The sequence below is a fragment of the Coffea arabica genome, chromosome 8e (genome assembly GCF_036785885.1).
Source record: "Coffea arabica cultivar ET-39 chromosome 8e, Coffea Arabica ET-39 HiFi, whole genome shotgun sequence".
In the NCBI taxonomy this organism is placed as follows: Eukaryota; Viridiplantae; Streptophyta; class Magnoliopsida; order Gentianales; family Rubiaceae; genus Coffea; species Coffea arabica.
Window position 1 is genome coordinate 2,712,298 of NC_092324.1, and position 20,512 is coordinate 2,732,809.

Below are 20,512 nucleotides of genomic sequence, written 5' to 3' on the forward strand. Positions count from 1 at the left end.
CGATTGTTGGAGAAAGGGGAGAAGATGTCTGTGCTGTGGGAGCGCCGAGCATCGAATTGCTCATTGCCCGATTAAAGCGCGTAAAAAGAAAGGAACCCAACAACCAACCAAGACCGACCCTGGATCGTCAAGTGGAGAAGGGACTGGAATAAAAAACCTCGTTTCTTCTGACTCTGAAGACGGAGAAGGTACAGGCCATTGGTTACTTTAAATTTTGAAGGAAAAATTTCGAGGGCGAAATTTCTTTAAGGGGGAGAGAGTGTGAGAACCCGTAATTTTTCCATTTTCTAGGTTTTATTATATTTCTAGGTTTTCTTATCTTCAATGGTTTGTTTTCTGCACTTTCTGTATCCGGAAAATTTTCTAGATAATTTTTATGAGTAAATATAGTTTTTAGATGATTTTTCTAATATCAAATAGTTTTTGAGAAATTAAGAGCGAATACCGGACGTGGGACCCACTAGTGCGAAAAGTTCGGAAAAATTCGGCCAACTAGGTTAAGTTTTGAATACTGAAATTAATTTACCGGGTGTTAAGAGATAAGTAGAGGGTGCTAAGTGGATTGATATAAGAGAGACAAGGTTGGTGAACATTTATTAAAAGGTGACAAGTGTCACCATTTGAGAGGTTGAACCTTAAGACCACTATTCATGGTCTTACCATTTGACTTAAATAAACCAAAAATGACCCAAAAATCATCAAAATATCCTCCATGGTGGCCGAGATTCTTGAGCAACAAAAGAAAGAAAGCTCTTCCAGATTTTAGTTTCAATCTTGCTTCAATCATCAAAACCAATCATCCAACCTTGATTTTCCTCCATAAAACACCTTCAAGTAGTGTTTGTGAGTTGTTGTGTGAAGTTATTTGAGATGTTAAGGTGACCAATAGCTCTCTCTCTCTCTTGTGTTAAAGGTAAGTTGTGAAGAACCACCCTCCTCCCTTAATTGATGCTTAAATCATGCTTAGTGGTTGTATGAGATGCAAATTTATGGGTTATTTCTTGATTTGTGATTGAAATGATGAAGTTTTATTATTTTTGGGGATTTTTCTGTTTTAATATAAGCATGATTGTGTGGCTATCTATGATGATTAGAAATGGTATATAAGGCATCTAGAAGGTGGAAAAAGTGGAAGATTGCAAGTAATTTCTGTTTTGGAAGAAAATTGAAAAACCTATGGTTCATGAAGCTACACTCTGTCCGAATTTTTAGGTCCTAGATAGAGGCCGAATTGGCCTTAGCTTAAACCATGAAAGTTGTAGGGAATGACATTTTAGAGGTGCCTACAAAATTTCAGGTCAATCGGAGTAGTGTAGAATGAGATAAGTCGAAATTACTATTGCTGTTCTGGTTTTACCCGAATGCAAGAATTACGCCTGTAATTGGTTGTTTTGGCTGGAATTGCTTCCGAATTGGTTGTTGAGGTCTTCTGATGAAATGTATCCCTGTTTCTTAGCTTTCAACTGGTTTTGGAATTTCTGGATTTGGACTTGGAGAGCCTGAGTTATGATGTTTCCGCTAGAATGCGTTTTGGTGAATCTGTTTTACGTTTTTGATGTAGTATCTTGCATTTTTGACCTGTTTGCACTCAAAACTGGGTTGAGTGACCTTCTGTGATGTTGTAGACCTGTCTTTTAGCTTCGAAATGGTGGGTCTTACACCCTCCTCCGATAATCGTAGTGAAATTGGTGCCATTACCGCAAAACGAGGACAAAAACTGTTTTTTTTAGGCCCAAAGCTAATTGCATTTCCGAATTTTCTGGTTTCCTTTAATGTTTGTGTGTGCTTAGGGAACCCTGTTTTGGTAGTACATAGAATTGATTTATGACTTGTAATCGAGTTTTATTGTGTTCATTTGAATAGTTTAGGGCTTGACTTTCATATCCGGTTATTTCCTAGCTAAATTTTGTACTTGAATGCCATTAAGCCTAGTGAACGGCTTTTGGGAATGAGATTATTTTTGTACAAGATGTTGGGACTGATTTGAGGAAATAATGAAGCCATGATGGCTGGAAAATAGGTAAACACAAGGGATATGCTGCCGAAATTTTACTTGAAGGCTAGTTGGATTTACTTGTGTTTTGAACGAAGGGCTTTTGGGTTGTTTGAGCCTAGGTCTTCATGTTACCTTTTCGTTACCAAAAATCATGTTTTGCACCTTGCTTTAGTAATTATTTGGCGAGGCATACGACTGGTAGTCGAGCCTCACATGTGCATTCTGTATACTCAATTTTGAAAGTGGAACCTTCAATTGTTTTCCTTGGATTATTTTAGGGTTTATGGGCGATTAAAGCTCTCTTTTGGGAGGTATCTGCACTGACCCTGGTGAGTGTACTACTCACTTGTGTGTTACTATATGGCTATGAATGTAAATTGCATGAAGTGAATTGAATGTGACTTGATTGAAGTGAAAGTGTACTTTATCACTCTCACTTATATGCCTTATATCATTGTTGTCATGTTATTGGAATGTTACATGAAATGTTACATGAAATGAAAGTACTTGACTTGGTGTCGATCGGACGAGTATCCAACGACTACAAATGTTATCATTGAACTCAACCCCATTGGTAGTTGATTGAATCGAGCCGGCAAGGGCTTGGTCGTGACAATTAATGAGCCTTGGGTAAAGTTATAAGGAATCTTGTAGTATGAGAGACTCTCGATTCCGGTATACTCGAGTAATACCACAATGCAAGTGTTTGGAGTGCGGGCCCGGTAGGGGGATGTTAGGTGGAAGGAATGGGAGAGAAGTGGAGTCTACGGTTGGTTACTTTTGAACATTGACGGAGAGTCAATGACGTCCGATCAAGAAATGCAAACGAGGAAAGGGCTCTTGAGAGCCATCTGTATCCTTTTATCACCATATTTGAAGTGTGCCTTTGCTTATTTTTACTAAATTGAATGAAAGTTTGATGCTTATATGCACTTGGGTGCGTAAGTGATAGTATCTCACTGGGCAATTAGCTCACACCGTTCTTTTGTTTTCCTTACAGGAATATGACTCTTTTTGGAATGAATCTTGATAGATGGTTGCCGAATGAACTAGATGTATATCTCTTTTGTATTGTATATGAAGTGAAACCCTAAATGTATCTTTAGGGCCGTTTTCACTTTCAATTTGGCAAACCGTGTATATATTAACTTTTGAAAACTTTTGTATGTCACTTTGGATTGAATTTGATAAAGTTCAAGATGTGAATGTTTGTTTGATATTTGGTTGCGTTCGGACGGGTCGGTTACTATTCATGGCCGACTCCGAATTTCATTTTTTTTTATTTTGGGTTACTTTGCCCTTTTGCCTTGTTTACGCGCGTTATAAGTTCCGGAACGCAATAGATCGCTCTAAACTGCACCGTTAGTCCTGGCGAGAGCTGGGCAGGCAGTCCGCTAACCCCTTTGGTTCGCCTTAGGGGAAGGTGGGGCTGTCACAGTTGGTATCAGAGCCTGATTCGCGTGGTCTCTGCGCGGAGTGAGCCTGGACTGAGTGGTGAATAGGTATGAAGGATTAAGTGCTCGTTCGAGCATAAGCTATGAATTGTGAACGTTATAGGCCTTAAATGTTTCGTGTGATATTTGAGGAACATAGATAGGTACGTCAGGGAGGAATTTCGATTTGTAGATGGTTTATTCTTGGGACTGGCCAACTCGAGATGTGAACTATCTTATTTCGGATTCTCGTGCCCGAGTACTCCAGAATCGAGGCGATGCAAGCTACTAGGTATTTGAGCCTTGTATTTTGGAAACGAGTCTTGTATTTTAGAAACGTGAACAGGGTTTGTCTGACTAGAATGAGCACAAGAGATCAATGGACATCTAGTTTGGATAGTAAGTGACGTGAGAGACCAGACGGGCTGATACTATGACGACTTCACCTTTTCCTTTTGGTTCGTCCGTATACTACTACCACCTGACGTTAGTATCTGTGCTTGTATATGTGCTTGTATACATGGTTATCTGTCCAACTTGATATGTATTTGTGTACTTGCTTATCCGTCTTTTAATATGGCGTGTTATGTGCGATATGTTATTTGTGTACTTGGTATGATAGATATTGTTATTTTAGTCAATGTATTGCATTCATGCATTAAAATACCCTTTTGGAAAGAAAAGAGAGAGGGGGGAAAAAAAAAGAAGAAAGACGTAGTCGCGGACATGGTCATAGTAGTGAAACAAAACGAGACCAAGGGTTAAGAGAAGAAAGGGAGGAAACAACAGCTGAACCAAACATGGACCAAGAGTGCCACTTGTATTCAAGACTTTATTATGACCCATTGTTTTGCCGACAGGCTACCATTTGAGGTCCAGCAATTCTGTGAAATGGCATGTTGGGTTGAGATGTATAAGGAAATCGCGGTTCTTCGAGACGAAATAGAAGTTCAAAAGAAACTAGTCGCATACTGGGAAGGGCGATGGAAGCACGAGTATTCAGAGAAAATTGAGCTTTTACACAAGAACCTAGAGCTAAAAAGGAAATTCGAAGGAATTTCCGAGGAGGCCCTTGAAAAGGCTCAACGAATCGAGAATGCAAAGGCGCAAGTGAAAGTTTCCCAAATACGGAAAAAGGTGCAGTGAGTTGCGTGAGTGAGGAACCTAGCGAAGCAGTGGCACCTTCTAAAGTACAGAAAGTGAACCAGTTATTCTGGCTGCCATGGACATTGGGGGCGGTAGATAAAAGATTTATCAAAGGAAGCCAAACCAGACAGAGGGAGACTTCTCCGGAAAGCAAAAAGATGGCTTCCCACTTGACTTGTGACTATTGCGGAAAGGCCAATCACACTGAGAACGATTGTTGGAGAAAGGGGAGAAGATGTCTGTGCTGTGGGAGCGCCGAGCATCGAATTGCTCATTGCCCGATTAAAGCGCGTAAAAAGAAAGGAACCCAACAACCAACCAAGACCGACCCTGGATCGTCAAGTGGAGAAGGGACTGGAATAAAAAACCTCGTTTCTTCTGACTCTGAAGACGGAGAAGGTACAGGCCATTGGTTACTTTAAATTTTGAAGGAAAAATTTCGAGGGCGAAATTTCTTTAAGGGGGAGAGAGTGTGAGAACCCGTAATTTTTCCATTTTCTAGGTTTTATTATATTTCTAGGTTTTCTTATCTTCAATGGTTTGTTTTCTGCACTTTCTGTATCCGGAAAATTTTCTAGATAATTTTTATGAGTAAATATAGTTTTTAGATGATTTTTCTAATATCAAATAGTTTTTGAGAAATTAAGAGCGAATACCGGACGTGGGACCCACTAGTGCGAAAAGTTCGGAAAAATTCGGCCAACTAGGTTAAGTTTTGAATACTGAAATTAATTTACCGGGTGTTAAGAGATAAGTAGAGGGTGCTAAGTGGATTGATATAAGAGAGACAAGGTTGGTGAACATTTATTAAAAGGTGACAAGTGTCACCATTTGAGAGGTTGAACCTTAAGACCACTATTCATGGTCTTACCATTTGACTTAAATAAACCAAAAATGACCCAAAAATCATCAAAATATCCTCCATGGTGGCCGAGATTCTTGAGCAACAAAAGAAAGAAAGCTCTTCCAGATTTTAGTTTCAATCTTGCTTCAATCATCAAAACCAATCATCCAACCTTGATTTTCCTCCATAAAACACCTTCAAGTAGTGTTTGTGAGTTGTTGTGTGAAGTTATTTGAGATGTTAAGGTGACCAATAGCTCTCTCTCTCTCTTGTGTTAAAGGTAAGTTGTGAAGAACCACCCTCCTCCCTTAATTGATGCTTAAATCATGCTTAGTGGTTGTATGAGATGCAAATTTATGGGTTATTTCTTGATTTGTGATTGAAATGATGAAGTTTTATTATTTTTGGGGATTTTTCTGTTTTAATATAAGCATGATTGTGTGGCTATCTATGATGATTAGAAATGGTATATAAGGCATCTAGAAGGTGGAAAAAGTGGAAGATTGCAAGTAATTTCTGTTTTGGAAGAAAATTGAAAAACCTATGGTTCATGAAGCTACACTCTGTCCGAATTTTTAGGTCCTAGATAGAGGCCGAATTGGCCTTAGCTTAAACCATGAAAGTTGTAGGGAATGACATTTTAGAGGTGCCTACAAAATTTCAGGTCAATCGGAGTAGTGTAGAATGAGATAAGTCGAAATTACTATTGCTGTTCTGGTTTTACCCGAATGCAAGAATTACGCCTGTAATTGGTTGTTTTGGCTGGAATTGCTTCCGAATTGGTTGTTGAGGTCTTCTGATGAAATGTATCCCTGTTTCTTAGCTTTCAACTGGTTTTGGAATTTCTGGATTTGGACTTGGAGAGCCTGAGTTATGATGTTTCCGCTAGAATGCGTTTTGGTGAATCTGTTTTACGTTTTTGATGTAGTATCTTGCATTTTTGACCTGTTTGCACTCAAAACTGGGTTGAGTGACCTTCTGTGATGTTGTAGCCCTGTCTTTTAGCTTCGAAATGGTGGGTCTTACACCCTCCTCCGATAATCGTAGTGAAATTGGTGCCATTACCGCAAAACGAGGACAAAAACTGTTTTTTTTAGGCCCAAAGCTAATTGCATTTCCGAATTTTCTGGTTTCCTTTAATGTTTGTGTGTGCTTAGGGAACCCTGTTTTGGTAGTACATAGAATTGATTTATGACTTGTAATCGAGTTTTATTGTGTTCATTTGAATAGTTTAGGGCTTGACTTTCATATCCGGTTATTTCCTAGCTAAATTTTGTACTTGAATGCCATTAAGCCTAGTGAACGGCTTTTGGGAATGAGATTATTTTTGTACAAGATGTTGGGACTGATTTGAGGAAATAATGAAGCCATGATGGCTGGAAAATAGGTAAACACAAGGGATATGCTGCCGAAATTTTACTTGAAGGCTAGTTGGATTTACTTGTGTTTTGAACGAAGGGCTTTTGGGTTGTTTGAGCCTAGGTCTTCATGTTACCTTTTCGTTACCAAAAATCATGTTTTGCACCTTGCTTTAGTAATTATTTGGCGAGGCATACGACTGGTAGTCGAGCCTCACATGTGCATTCTGTATACTCAATTTTGAAAGTGGAACCTTCAATTGTTTTCCTTGGATTATTTTAGGGTTTATGGGCGATTAAAGCTCTCTTTTGGGAGGTATCTGCACTGACCCTGGTGAGTGTACTACTCACTTGTGTGTTACTATATGGCTATGAATGTAAATTGCATGAAGTGAATTGAATGTGACTTGATTGAAGTGAAAGTGTACTTTATCACTCTCACTTATATGCCTTATATCATTGTTGTCATGTTATTGGAATGTTACATGAAATGTTACATGAAATGAAAGTACTTGACTTGGTGTCGATCGGACGAGTATCCAACGACTACAAATGTTATCATTGAACTCAACCCCATTGGTAGTTGATTGAATCGAGCCGGCAAGGGCTTGGTCGTGACAATTAATGAGCCTTGGGTAAAGTTATAAGGAATCTTGTAGTATGAGAGACTCTCGATTCCGGTATACTCGAGTAATACCACAATGCAAGTGTTTGGAGTGCGGGCCCGGTAGGGGGATGTTAGGTGGAAGGAATGGGAGAGAAGTGGAGTCTACGGTTGGTTACTTTTGAACATTGACGGAGAGTCAATGACGTCCGATCAAGAAATGCAAACGAGGAAAGGGCTCTTGAGAGCCATCTGTATCCTTTTATCACCATATTTGAAGTGTGCCTTTGCTTATTTTTACTAAATTGAATGAAAGTTTGATGCTTATATGCACTTGGGTGCGTAAGTGATAGTATCTCACTGGGCAATTAGCTCACACCGTTCTTTTGTTTTCCTTACAGGAATATGACTCTTTTTGGAATGAATCTTGATAGATGGTTGCCGAATGAACTAGATGTATATCTCTTTTGTATTGTATATGAAGTGAAACCCTAAATGTATCTTTAGGGCCGTTTTCACTTTCAATTTGGCAAACCGTGTATATATTAACTTTTGAAAACTTTTGTATGTCACTTTGGATTGAATTTGATAAAGTTCAAGATGTGAATGTTTGTTTGATATTTGGTTGCGTTCGGACGGGTCGGTTACTATTCATGGCCGACTCCGAATTTCATTTTTTTTTATTTTGGGTTACTTTGCCCTTTTGCCTTGTTTACGCGCGTTATAAGTTCCGGAACGCAATAGATCGCTCTAAACTGCACCGTTAGTCCTGGCGAGAGCTGGGCAGGCAGTCCGCTAACCCCTTTGGTTCGCCTTAGGGGAAGGTGGGGCTGTCACAGTTGGTATCAGAGCCTGCTTCGCGTGGTCTCTGCGCGGAGTGAGCCTGGACTGAGTGGTGAATAGGTATGAAGGATTAAGTGCTCGTTCGAGCATAAGCTATGAATTGTGAACGTTATAGGCCTTAAATGTTTCGTGTGATATTTGAGGAACATAGATAGGTACGTCAGGGAGGAATTTCGATTTGTAGATGGTTTACTCTTGGGACTGGCCAACTCGAGATGTGAACTATCTTATTTCGGATTCTCGTGCCCGAGTACTCCAGAATCGAGGCGATGCAAGCTACTAGGTATTTGAGCCTTGTATTTTGGAAACGAGTCTTGTATTTTAGAAACGTGAACAGGGTTTGTCTGACTAGAATGAGCACAAGAGATCAATGGACATCTAGTTTGGATAGTAAGTGACGTGAGAGACCAGACGGGCTGATACTAGGACGACTTCACCTTTTCCTTTTGGTTCGTCCGTATACTACTACCACCTGACGTTAGTATCTGTGCTTGTATATGTGCTTGTATACATGGTTATCTGTCCAACTTGATATGTATTTGTGTACTTGCTTATCCGTCTTTTAATATGGCGTGTTATGTGCGATATGTTATTTGTGTACTTGGTATGATAGATATTGTTATTTTAGTCAATGTATTGCATTCATGCATTAAAATACCCTTTTGGAAAGAAAAGAGAGAGGGGGGAAAAAAAAAGAAGAAAGACGTAGTCGCGGACATGGTCATAGTAGTGAAACAAAACGAGACCAAGGGTTAAGAGAAGAAAGGGAGGAAACAACAGCTGAACCAAACATGGACCAAGAGTGCCACTTGTATTCAAGACTTTATTATGACCCATTGTTTTGCCGACAGGCTACCATTTGAGGTCCAGCAATTCTGTGAAATGGCATGTTGGGTTGAGATGTATAAGGAAATCGCGGTTCTTCGAGACGAAATAGAAGTTCAAAAGAAACTAGTCGCATACTGGGAAGGGCGATGGAAGCACGAGTATTCAGAGAAAATTGAGCTTTTACACAAGAACCTAGAGCTAAAAAGGAAATTCGAAGGAATTTCCGAGGAGGCCCTTGAAAAGGCTCAACGAATCGAGAATGCAAAGGCGCAAGTGAAAGTTTCCCAAATACGGAAAAAGGTGCAGTGAGTTGCGTGAGTGAGGAACCTAGCGAAGCAGTGGCACCTTCTAAAGTACAGAAAGTGAACCAGTTATTCTGGCTGCCATGGACATTGGGGGCGGTAGATAAAAGATTTATCAAAGGAAGCCAAACCAGACAGAGGGAGACTTCTCCGGAAAGCAAAAAGATGGCTTCCCACTTGACTTGTGACTATTGCGGAAAGGCCAATCACACTGAGAACGATTGTTGGAGAAAGGGGAGAAGATGTCTGTGCTGTGGGAGCGCCGAGCATCGAATTGCTCATTGCCCGATTAAAGCGCGTAAAAAGAAAGGAACCCAACAACCAACCAAGACCGACCCTGGATCGTCAAGTGGAGAAGGGACTGGAATAAAAAACCTCGTTTCTTCTGACTCTGAAGACGGAGAAGGTACAGGCCATTGGTTACTTTAAATTTTGAAGGAAAAATTTCGAGGGCGAAATTTCTTTAAGGGGGAGAGAGTGTGAGAACCCGTAATTTTTCCATTTTCTAGGTTTTATTATATTTCTAGGTTTTCTTATCTTCAATGGTTTGTTTTCTGCACTTTCTGTATCCGGAAAATTTTCTAGATAATTTTTATGAGTAAATATAGTTTTTAGATGATTTTTCTAATATCAAATAGTTTTTGAGAAATTAAGAGCGAATACCGGACGTGGGACCCACTAGTGCGAAAAGTTCGGAAAAATTCGGCCAACTAGGTTAAGTTTTGAATACTGAAATTAATTTACCGGGTGTTAAGAGATAAGTAGAGGGTGCTAAGTGGATTGATATAAGAGAGACAAGGTTGGTGAACATTTATTAAAAGGTGACAAGTGTCACCATTTGAGAGGTTGAACCTTAAGACCACTATTCATGGTCTTACCATTTGACTTAAATAAACCAAAAATGACCCAAAAATCATCAAAATATCCTCCATGGTGGCCGAGATTCTTGAGCAACAAAAGAAAGAAAGCTCTTCCAGATTTTAGTTTCAATCTTGCTTCAATCATCAAAACCAATCATCCAACCTTGATTTTCCTCCATAAAACACCTTCAAGTAGTGTTTGTGAGTTGTTGTGTGAAGTTATTTGAGATGTTAAGGTGACCAATAGCTCTCTCTCTCTCTTGTGTTAAAGGTAAGTTGTGAAGAACCACCCTCCTCCCTTAATTGATGCTTAAATCATGCTTAGTGGTTGTATGAGATGCAAATTTATGGGTTATTTCTTGATTTGTGATTGAAATGATGAAGTTTTATTATTTTTGGGGATTTTTCTGTTTTAATATAAGCATGATTGTGTGGCTATCTATGATGATTAGAAATGGTATATAAGGCATCTAGAAGGTGGAAAAAGTGGAAGATTGCAAGTAATTTCTGTTTTGGAAGAAAATTGAAAAACCTATGGTTCATGAAGCTACACTCTGTCCGAATTTTTAGGTCCTAGATAGAGGCCGAATTGGCCTTAGCTTAAACCATGAAAGTTGTAGGGAATGACATTTTAGAGGTGCCTACAAAAGTTCAGGTCAATCGGAGTAGTGTAGAATGAGATAAGTCGAAATTACTATTGCTGTTCTGGTTTTACCCGAATGCAAGAATTACGCCTGTAATTGGTTGTTTTGGATGGAATTGCTTCCGAATTGGTTGTTGAGGTCTTCTGATGAAATGTATCCCTGTTTCTTAGCTTTCAACTGGTTTTGGAATTTCTGGATTTGGACTTGGAGAGCCTGAGTTATGATGTTTCCGCTAGAATGCGTTTTGGTGAATCTGTTTTACGTTTTTGATGTAGTATCTTGCATTTTTGACCTGTTTGCACTCAAAACTGGGTTGAGTGACCTTCTGTGATGTTGTAGCCCTGTCTTTTAGCTTCGAAATGGTGGGTCTTACACCCTCCTCCGATAATCGTAGTGAAATTGGTGCCATTACCGCAAAACGAGGACAAAAACTGTTTTTTTTAGGCCCAAAGCTAATTGCATTTCCGAATTTTCTGGTTTCCTTTAATGTTTGTGTGTGCTTAGGGAACCCTGTTTTGGTAGTACATAGAATTGATTTATGACTTGTAATCGAGTTTTATTGTGTTCATTTGAATAGTTTAGGGCTTGACTTTCATATCCGGTTATTTCCTAGCTAAATTTTGTACTTGAATGCCATTAAGCCTAGTGAACGGCTTTTGGGAATGAGATTATTTTTGTACAAGATGTTGGGACTGATTTGAGGAAATAATGAAGCCATGATGGCTGGAAAATAGGTAAACACAAGGGATATGCTGCCGAAATTTTACTTGAAGGCTAGTTGGATTTACTTGTGTTTTGAACGAAGGGCTTTTGGGTTGTTTGAGCCTAGGTCTTCATGTTACCTTTTCGTTACCAAAAATCATGTTTTGCACCTTGCTTTAGTAATTATTTGGCGAGGCATACGACTGGTAGTCGAGCCTCACATGTGCATTCTGTATACTCAATTTTGAAAGTGGAACCTTCAATTGTTTTCCTTGGATTATTTTAGGGTTTATGGGCGATTAAAGCTCTCTTTTGGGAGGTATCTGCACTGACCCTGGTGAGTGTACTACTCACTTGTGTGTTACTATATGGCTATGAATGTAAATTGCATGAAGTGAATTGAATGTGACTTGATTGAAGTGAAAGTGTACTTTATCACTCTCACTTATATGCCTTATATCATTGTTGTCATGTTATTGGAATGTTACATGAAATGTTACATGAAATGAAAGTACTTGACTTGGTGTCGATCGGACGAGTATCCAACGACTACAAATGTTATCATTGAACTCAACCCCATTGGTAGTTGATTGAATCGAGCCGGCAAGGGCTTGGTCGTGACAATTAATGAGCCTTGGGTAAAGTTATAAGGAATCTTGTAGTATGAGAGACTCTCGATTCCGGTATACTCGAGTAATACCACAATGCAAGTGTTTGGAGTGCGGGCCCGGTAGGGGGATGTTAGGTGGAAGGAATGGGAGAGAAGTGGAGTCTACGGTTGGTTACTTTTGAACATTGACGGAGAGTCAATGACGTCCGATCAAGAAATGCAAACGAGGAAAGGGCTCTTGAGAGCCATCTGTATCCTTTTATCACCATATTTGAAGTGTGCCTTTGCTTATTTTTACTAAATTGAATGAAAGTTTGATGCTTATATGCACTTGGGTGCGTAAGTGATAGTATCTCACTGGGCAATTAGCTCACACCGTTCTTTTGTTTTCCTTACAGGAATATGACTCTTTTTGGAATGAATCTTGATAGATGGTTGCCGAATGAACTAGATGTATATCTCTTTTGTATTGTATATGAAGTGAAACCCTAAATGTATCTTTAGGGCCGTTTTCACTTTCAATTTGGCAAACCGTGTATATATTAACTTTTGAAAACTTTTGTATGTCACTTTGGATTGAATTTGATAAAGTTCAAGATGTGAATGTTTGTTTGATATTTGGTTGCGTTCGGACGGGTCGGTTACTATTCATGGCCGACTCCGAATTTCATTTTTTTTTATTTTGGGTTACTTTGCCCTTTTGCCTTGTTTACGCGCGTTATAAGTTCCGGAACGCAATAGATCGCTCTAAACTGCACCGTTAGTCCTGGCGAGAGCTGGGCAGGCAGTCCGCTAACCCCTTTGGTTCGCCTTAGGGGAAGGTGGGGCTGTCACAGTTGGTATCAGAGCCTGCTTCGCGTGGTCTCTGCGCGGAGTGAGCCTGGACTGAGTGGTGAATAGGTATGAAGGATTAAGTGCTCGTTCGAGCATAAGCTATGAATTGTGAACGTTATAGGCCTTAAATGTTTCGTGTGATATTTGAGGAACATAGATAGGTACGTCAGGGAGGAATTTCGATTTGTAGATGGTTTACTCTTGGGACTGGCCAACTCGAGATGTGAACTATCTTATTTCGGATTCTCGTGCCCGAGTACTCCAGAATCGAGGCGATGCAAGCTACTAGGTATTTGAGCCTTGTATTTTGGAAACGAGTCTTGTATTTTAGAAACGTGAACAGGGTTTGTCTGACTAGAATGAGCACAAGAGATCAATGGACATCTAGTTTGGATAGTAAGTGACGTGAGAGACCAGACGGGCTGATACTAGGACGACTTCACCTTTTCCTTTTGGTTCGTCCGTATACTACTACCACCTGACGTTAGTATCTGTGCTTGTATATGTGCTTGTATACATGGTTATCTGTCCAACTTGATATGTATTTGTGTACTTGCTTATCCGTCTTTTAATATGGCGTGTTATGTGCGATATGTTATTTGTGTACTTGGTATGATAGATATTGTTATTTTAGTCAATGTATTGCATTCATGCATTAAAATACCCTTTTGGAAAGAAAAGAGAGAGGGGGGAAAAAAAAAGAAGAAAGACGTAGTCGCGGACATGGTCATAGTAGTGAAACAAAACGAGACCAAGGGTTAAGAGAAGAAAGGGAGGAAACAACAGCTGAACCAAACATGGACCAAGAGTGCCACTTGTATTCAAGACTTTATTATGACCCATTGTTTTGCCGACAGGCTACCATTTGAGGTCCAGCAATTCTGTGAAATGGCATGTTGGGTTGAGATGTATAAGGAAATCGCGGTTCTTCGAGACGAAATAGAAGTTCAAAAGAAACTAGTCGCATACTGGGAAGGGCGATGGAAGCACGAGTATTCAGAGAAAATTGAGCTTTTACACAAGAACCTAGAGCTAAAAAGGAAATTCGAAGGAATTTCCGAGGAGGCCCTTGAAAAGGCTCAACGAATCGAGAATGCAAAGGCGCAAGTGAAAGTTTCCCAAATACGGAAAAAGGTGCAGTGAGTTGCGTGAGTGAGGAACCTAGCGAAGCAGTGGCACCTTCTAAAGTACAGAAAGTGAACCAGTTATTCTGGCTGCCATGGACATTGGGGGCGGTAGATAAAAGATTTATCAAAGGAAGCCAAACCAGACAGAGGGAGACTTCTCCGGAAAGCAAAAAGATGGCTTCCCACTTGACTTGTGACTATTGCGGAAAGGCCAATCACACTGAGAACGATTGTTGGAGAAAGGGGAGAAGATGTCTGTGCTGTGGGAGCGCCGAGCATCGAATTGCTCATTGCCCGATTAAAGCGCGTAAAAAGAAAGGAACCCAACAACCAACCAAGACCGACCCTGGATCGTCAAGTGGAGAAGGGACTGGAATAAAAAACCTCGTTTCTTCTGACTCTGAAGACGGAGAAGGTACAGGCCATTGGTTACTTTAAATTTTGAAGGAAAAATTTCGAGGGCGAAATTTCTTTAAGGGGGAGAGAGTGTGAGAACCCGTAATTTTTCCATTTTCTAGGTTTTATTATATTTCTAGGTTTTCTTATCTTCAATGGTTTGTTTTCTGCACTTTCTGTATCCGGAAAATTTTCTAGATAATTTTTATGAGTAAATATAGTTTTTAGATGATTTTTCTAATATCAAATAGTTTTTGAGAAATTAAGAGCGAATACCGGACGTGGGACCCACTAGTGCGAAAAGTTCGGAAAAATTCGGCCAACTAGGTTAAGTTTTGAATACTGAAATTAATTTACCGGGTGTTAAGAGATAAGTAGAGGGTGCTAAGTGGATTGATATAAGAGAGACAAGGTTGGTGAACATTTATTAAAAGGTGACAAGTGTCACCATTTGAGAGGTTGAACCTTAAGACCACTATTCATGGTCTTACCATTTGACTTAAATAAACCAAAAATGACCCAAAAATCATCAAAATATCCTCCATGGTGGCCGAGATTCTTGAGCAACAAAAGAAAGAAAGCTCTTCCAGATTTTAGTTTCAATCTTGCTTCAATCATCAAAACCAATCATCCAACCTTGATTTTCCTCCATAAAACACCTTCAAGTAGTGTTTGTGAGTTGTTGTGTGAAGTTATTTGAGATGTTAAGGTGACCAATAGCTCTCTCTCTCTCTTGTGTTAAAGGTAAGTTGTGAAGAACCACCCTCCTCCCTTAATTGATGCTTAAATCATGCTTAGTGGTTGTATGAGATGCAAATTTATGGGTTATTTCTTGATTTGTGATTGAAATGATGAAGTTTTATTATTTTTGGGGATTTTTCTGTTTTAATATAAGCATGATTGTGTGGCTATCTATGATGATTAGAAATGGTATATAAGGCATCTAGAAGGTGGAAAAAGTGGAAGATTGCAAGTAATTTCTGTTTTGGAAGAAAATTGAAAAACCTATGGTTCATGAAGCTACACTCTGTCCGAATTTTTAGGTCCTAGATAGAGGCCGAATTGGCCTTAGCTTAAACCATGAAAGTTGTAGGGAATGAAATTTTAGAGGTGCCTACAAAATTTCAGGTCAATCGGAGTAGTGTAGAATGAGATAAGTCGAAATTACTATTGCTGTTCTGGTTTTACCCGAATGCAAGAATTACGCCTGTAATTGGTTGTTTTGGCTGGAATTGCTTCCGAATTGGTTGTTGAGGTCTTCTGATGAAATGTATCCCTGTTTCTTAGCTTTCAACTGGTTTTGGAATTTCTGGATTTGGACTTGGAGAGCCTGAGTTATGATGTTTCCGCTAGAATGCGTTTTGGTGAATCTGTTTTACGTTTTTGATGTAGTATCTTGCATTTTTGACCTGTTTGCACTCAAAACTGGGTTGAGTGACCTTCTGTGATGTTGTAGCCCTGTCTTTTAGCTTCGAAATGGTGGGTCTTACACCCTCCTCCGATAATCGTAGTGAAATTGGTGCCATTACCGCAAAACGAGGACAAAAACTGTTTTTTTTAGGCCCAAAGATAATTGCATTTCCGAATTTTCTGGTTTCCTTTAATGTTTGTGTGTGCTTAGGGAACCCTGTTTTGGTAGTACATAGAATTGATTTATGACTTGTAATCGAGTTTTATTGTGTTCATTTGAATAGTTTAGGGCTTGACTTTCATATCCGGTTATTTCCTAGCTAAATTTTGTACTTGAATGCCATTAAGCCTAGTGAACGGCTTTTGGGAATGAGATTATTTTTGTACAAGATGTTGGGACTGATTTGAGGAAATAATGAAGCCATGATGGCTGGAAAATAGGTAAACACAAGGGATATGCTGCCGAAATTTTACTTGAAGGCTAGTTGGATTTACTTGTGTTTTGAACGAAGGGCTTTTGGGTTGTTTGAGCCTAGGTCTTCATGTTACCTTTTCGTTACCAAAAATCATGTTTTGCACCTTGCTTTAGTAATTATTTGGCGAGGCATACGACTGGTAGTCGAGCCTCACATGTGCATTCTGTATACTCAATTTTGAAAGTGGAACCTTCAATTGTTTTCCTTGGATTATTTTAGGGTTTATGGGCGATTAAAGCTCTCTTTTGGGAGGTATCTGCACTGACCCTGGTGAGTGTACTACTCACTTGTGTGTTACTATATGGCTATGAATGTAAATTGCATGAAGTGAATTGAATGTGACTTGATTGAAGTGAAAGTGTACTTTATCACTCTCACTTATATGCCTTATATCATTGTTGTCATGTTATTGGAATGTTACATGAAATGTTACATGAAATGAAAGTACTTGACTTGGTGTCGATCGGACGAGTATCCAACGACTACAAATGTTATCATTGAACTCAACCCCATTGGTAGTTGATTGAATCGAGCCAGCAAGGGTTTGGTCGTGACAATTAATGAGTCTTGGGTAAAGTTATAATGAATCTTGTAGTATGAGAGACTCTCGATTCCGGTATACTCGAGTAATACCACAATGCAAGTGTTTGGAGTGCGGGCCCGGTAGGGGGATGTTAGGTGGAAGGAATGGGAGAGAAGTGGAGTCTACGGTTGGTTACTTTTGAATATTGACGAAGAGTCAATGACGTCCGATCAAGAAATGCAAACGAGGAAAGGACTCTTGAGAGCCATCTGTATCCTTTTATCACCATATTTGAAGTGTGCCTTTGCTTATTTTTACTAAATTGAATGAAAGTTTGATGCTTATATGCACTTGGGTGCGTAAGTGATAGTATCTCACTGGGCAATTAGCTCACACCGTTCTTTTGTTTTCCTTACAGGAATATGACTCTTTTTGGAATGAATCTTGATAGATGGTTGCCGAATGAACTAGATGTATATCTCTTTTGTATTGTATATGAAGTGAAACCCTAAATGTATCTTTAGGGCCGTTTTCACTTTCAATTTGGCAAACCGTGTATATATTAACTTTTGAAAACTTTTGTATGTCACTTTGGATTGAATTTGATAAAGTTCAAGATGTGAATATTTGTTTGATATTTGGTTGCGTTCGGACGGGTCGGTTACTATTCATGGCCAACTCCGAATTTCATTTTTTTTATTTTGGGTTATTTTGCCCTTTTGCCTTGTTTACGCGCGTTATAAGTTCCGGAACGCAATAGATCGCTCTAAACTGCACCGTTAGTCCTGGCGAGAGTTGGGCAGGCAGTCCGCTAATCCCTTTGGTTCGCCTTAGGGGAAGGTGGGGCTGTTACAATGTGGCTTCCTTGAGGTTTCCAAAATTACACCTACCTCCGTTATTGATTTAAAATGACAATACTAACCTTAATATTTGAATAAAACTCTCTTGTTGCCATGTTTATACAAAGGATGGATTTTATAATTTTTTTTTCTTTTTCCTTGTTATTCATTTCTCTTATATTTCATTAGAAGTATAGAAGAACTATCAATGTTTTCGCTAATATCTATCCAAATCAAACGTTAAACTAGTAATTTTTTTTATGACTTTTAATATCATCCAATTTCTTTGTAGTTTTTTTTTTTTATCAAGATCAAGAATAAGTCAATAATAATAAAAACAAACTATGGTAGTTCCACCACTAAACTAATTCATAAACTTTTATTAAAAATAATAGTCCATAAAGTTAAAAAATACAAGATAACACTTTCTTCTCTATCTTAAAAAGAATCTATATTCCCAATAAAATACTATAAAAAATTGCTTATCATAGCAAAAGATTTATTGTTATAGTTGATTATTAAATAACAAACATTAGAATGAAAAACTTGAGACTCCTTTTTTTTAAATAATTGTGTCAAATTACTTTACAATTGTTTAGAAGAATGAATTAAACTTTATAAATAAGGGCATTGTAGGGTATTCATTAAATTTTTTACCTTATTTTAAGGTTTGATTACCAAAGTGTCAAATCAAGGGAGGTAAGTGTAATTTTTAAAACTTCAAAGAAACTAAGTGAAATAGTCAAAAACCTCAGGGGAGGTTTATGAAATTATCCCAAAAAGAATTATACTTAAAAAACAATGGTGGACGCAAGTGGTACATCTCTTCAATAGGTAGGACCAATTCGGAAGCCCAAACACCAAATGAACAGCATTGCCAGTCCATCAACACTTCATCTTCATCCCCAAATACTGTGATATTGACAATTTCGAGACACGCCAAAATAGAGAAAAGGACAATGTGGGAGCATACAAGATTAAGCAGAACAATCTACATATTTCTTAGGATGACTATTACCAGATAGACAAACAAAGCTCTCTAATTAACAATGGATTGGACAAACTCTTTGACGAGCTCACACAGAGCATAAACTCTAGGAAGCTCAAAGGTGTCAGCGCCGTGATAACCTCCTTCAGCAAACTTAGCCACCAAAGCCATACCCTTCTCTTGCAACGCTTTCACAAAATTAATTTGATGATCCAACAAAGAATCACCCTCATATCCAGTCACCAAAATCTTCCATCCCAAAGCCTTAATCTGATCAAATCGGCCTGATTTGATGCTCAATAATGGATTACAGAACTCATGATCACGGTCAACGCCAACCGGCAATGATAGCTCCCACATGACATCAGTCACGCAGGGTGGCAAAATCTTGTCATTATCAGCCCTCAACTCTGATTCTGTCCTTTTAGTGCCACCAAAAAATGGTTGGTGCAAAATCAGCCCTTTGATCTCCAAAGGCTCAAGATCATCAGCACATGAAGATGCACTCAGACCGACATGATAGGCAATGTTTCCTCCTGCACTACTCCCCATGAGGAAACTGTTTGATAAATCAGCATATTTTGTCAACCATTCATCCTGGGAGCTCTTGATCCATTGCATAACTTCCATACAATCTTCATAAGCTGCCGGCAGCCTGTGCTCTGGAGCTAGACGATACTCTATGGATACCATCACAACTGGGATATCAACAGTAAAACTGTTGTATAAACTCTCGAAGTAAGGCGTGGCTGCGCTGCAAATAACGAAGCCTCCACCATGAATGAAAATCAGGAGGGGAAGTTTCGTGCCTGGAGAGGATTCAATTGCTTTCCGGGGTAGGAAAATACGAACAAAAGTGTTTTTAGATTGGTTTACTGGGATGTCCTTAACAAGGAGAACTGGACTCTTATCGAATGATGAGACGGGGGTTTTTGGCATATCAAGAAAACGTGCGACTGAGCCATCTGGGTTCCTGACGAAGCCAAGAAAACCATAGGGATCGGTCTGAGGATTCCCAGGTGGAAATTCGGTAATCTTATCGGCCATGTTTTGGTCCCAACTGCCAAGAAATTGAAATTGTTTCCGCTTGGCTTTTGCTTGGATTTATCAACTAGTTGTGGGCATTTAATACTGCAGAGATTTGGAAGAGTACAAGAATAAAATTGTGGCCGGCCGAATTCAGGAGATTCCTGTGTTCGTAAATGACCATTTAATGTTGTACGATGTTCGGTGAGATTTTAGAAATCTATTTATAAATGCAAAACTGTTTTCCCTTCATTTGCTTGGTAAGAAGAGAAAATGGCATGAAAACCTATGCATGGCATGTCTCGTTGATTGGCTAAATCCGTTAAACTGGTTGAACAAATGCAAAATGCTCTCGTCTCCTCGGGTAGACATGACCATGGCTGCAGAACCGTCAATTCTAAAATAAAAACCGACACTTTCAATTCTTCTGAAAGGTGGATGGCATCTGAATCGGTCCTTATTTTTCCGGAAAGGTGGATGATTACGGTAACAATTTTGAATCTTTGGTTTTGGTCCGATTTCGGTTTGAATTTTATTCGAGTTGCAGTTTCGATTCTTTCAGTTATGATTAAACACTTATTATTATAAAATTAATTATAAGAAAGTATGATAATGTATGTAAAAAAAAATAAGAATTTTATTGCATTATCATGTGCAAGAAAAAAGAAAAAAGGTTGCAAATTTTATAAAAGAATACCTTATTGTTGATTATTTTGGATTGGT

At 39.0% G+C, this 20,512-nt stretch overlaps 1 protein-coding gene across 1 annotated transcript; it reads right to left on the reverse strand.

The window, feature by feature from the left end:
• Positions 1–18,814: 18,814 nt before the first annotated feature.
• LOC113703824 (carboxylesterase 1) lies at positions 18,815–19,810 on the reverse strand. The gene has a single exon (XM_027225304.1). It carries the CDS (start codon positions 19,808–19,810, stop codon positions 18,815–18,817), a length of 996 nt encoding a protein of 331 aa, XP_027081105.1.
• Between the last annotated feature and the right edge of the window lie 702 nt (positions 19,811–20,512).

Bases quoted from the DNA above. Each gene is read 5' to 3' on its own strand.
- LOC113703824 (XM_027225304.1), bottom strand. From the start codon at position 19,810: ATGGCCGATAAGATTACCGAATTTCCACCTGGGAATCCTCAGACCGAT.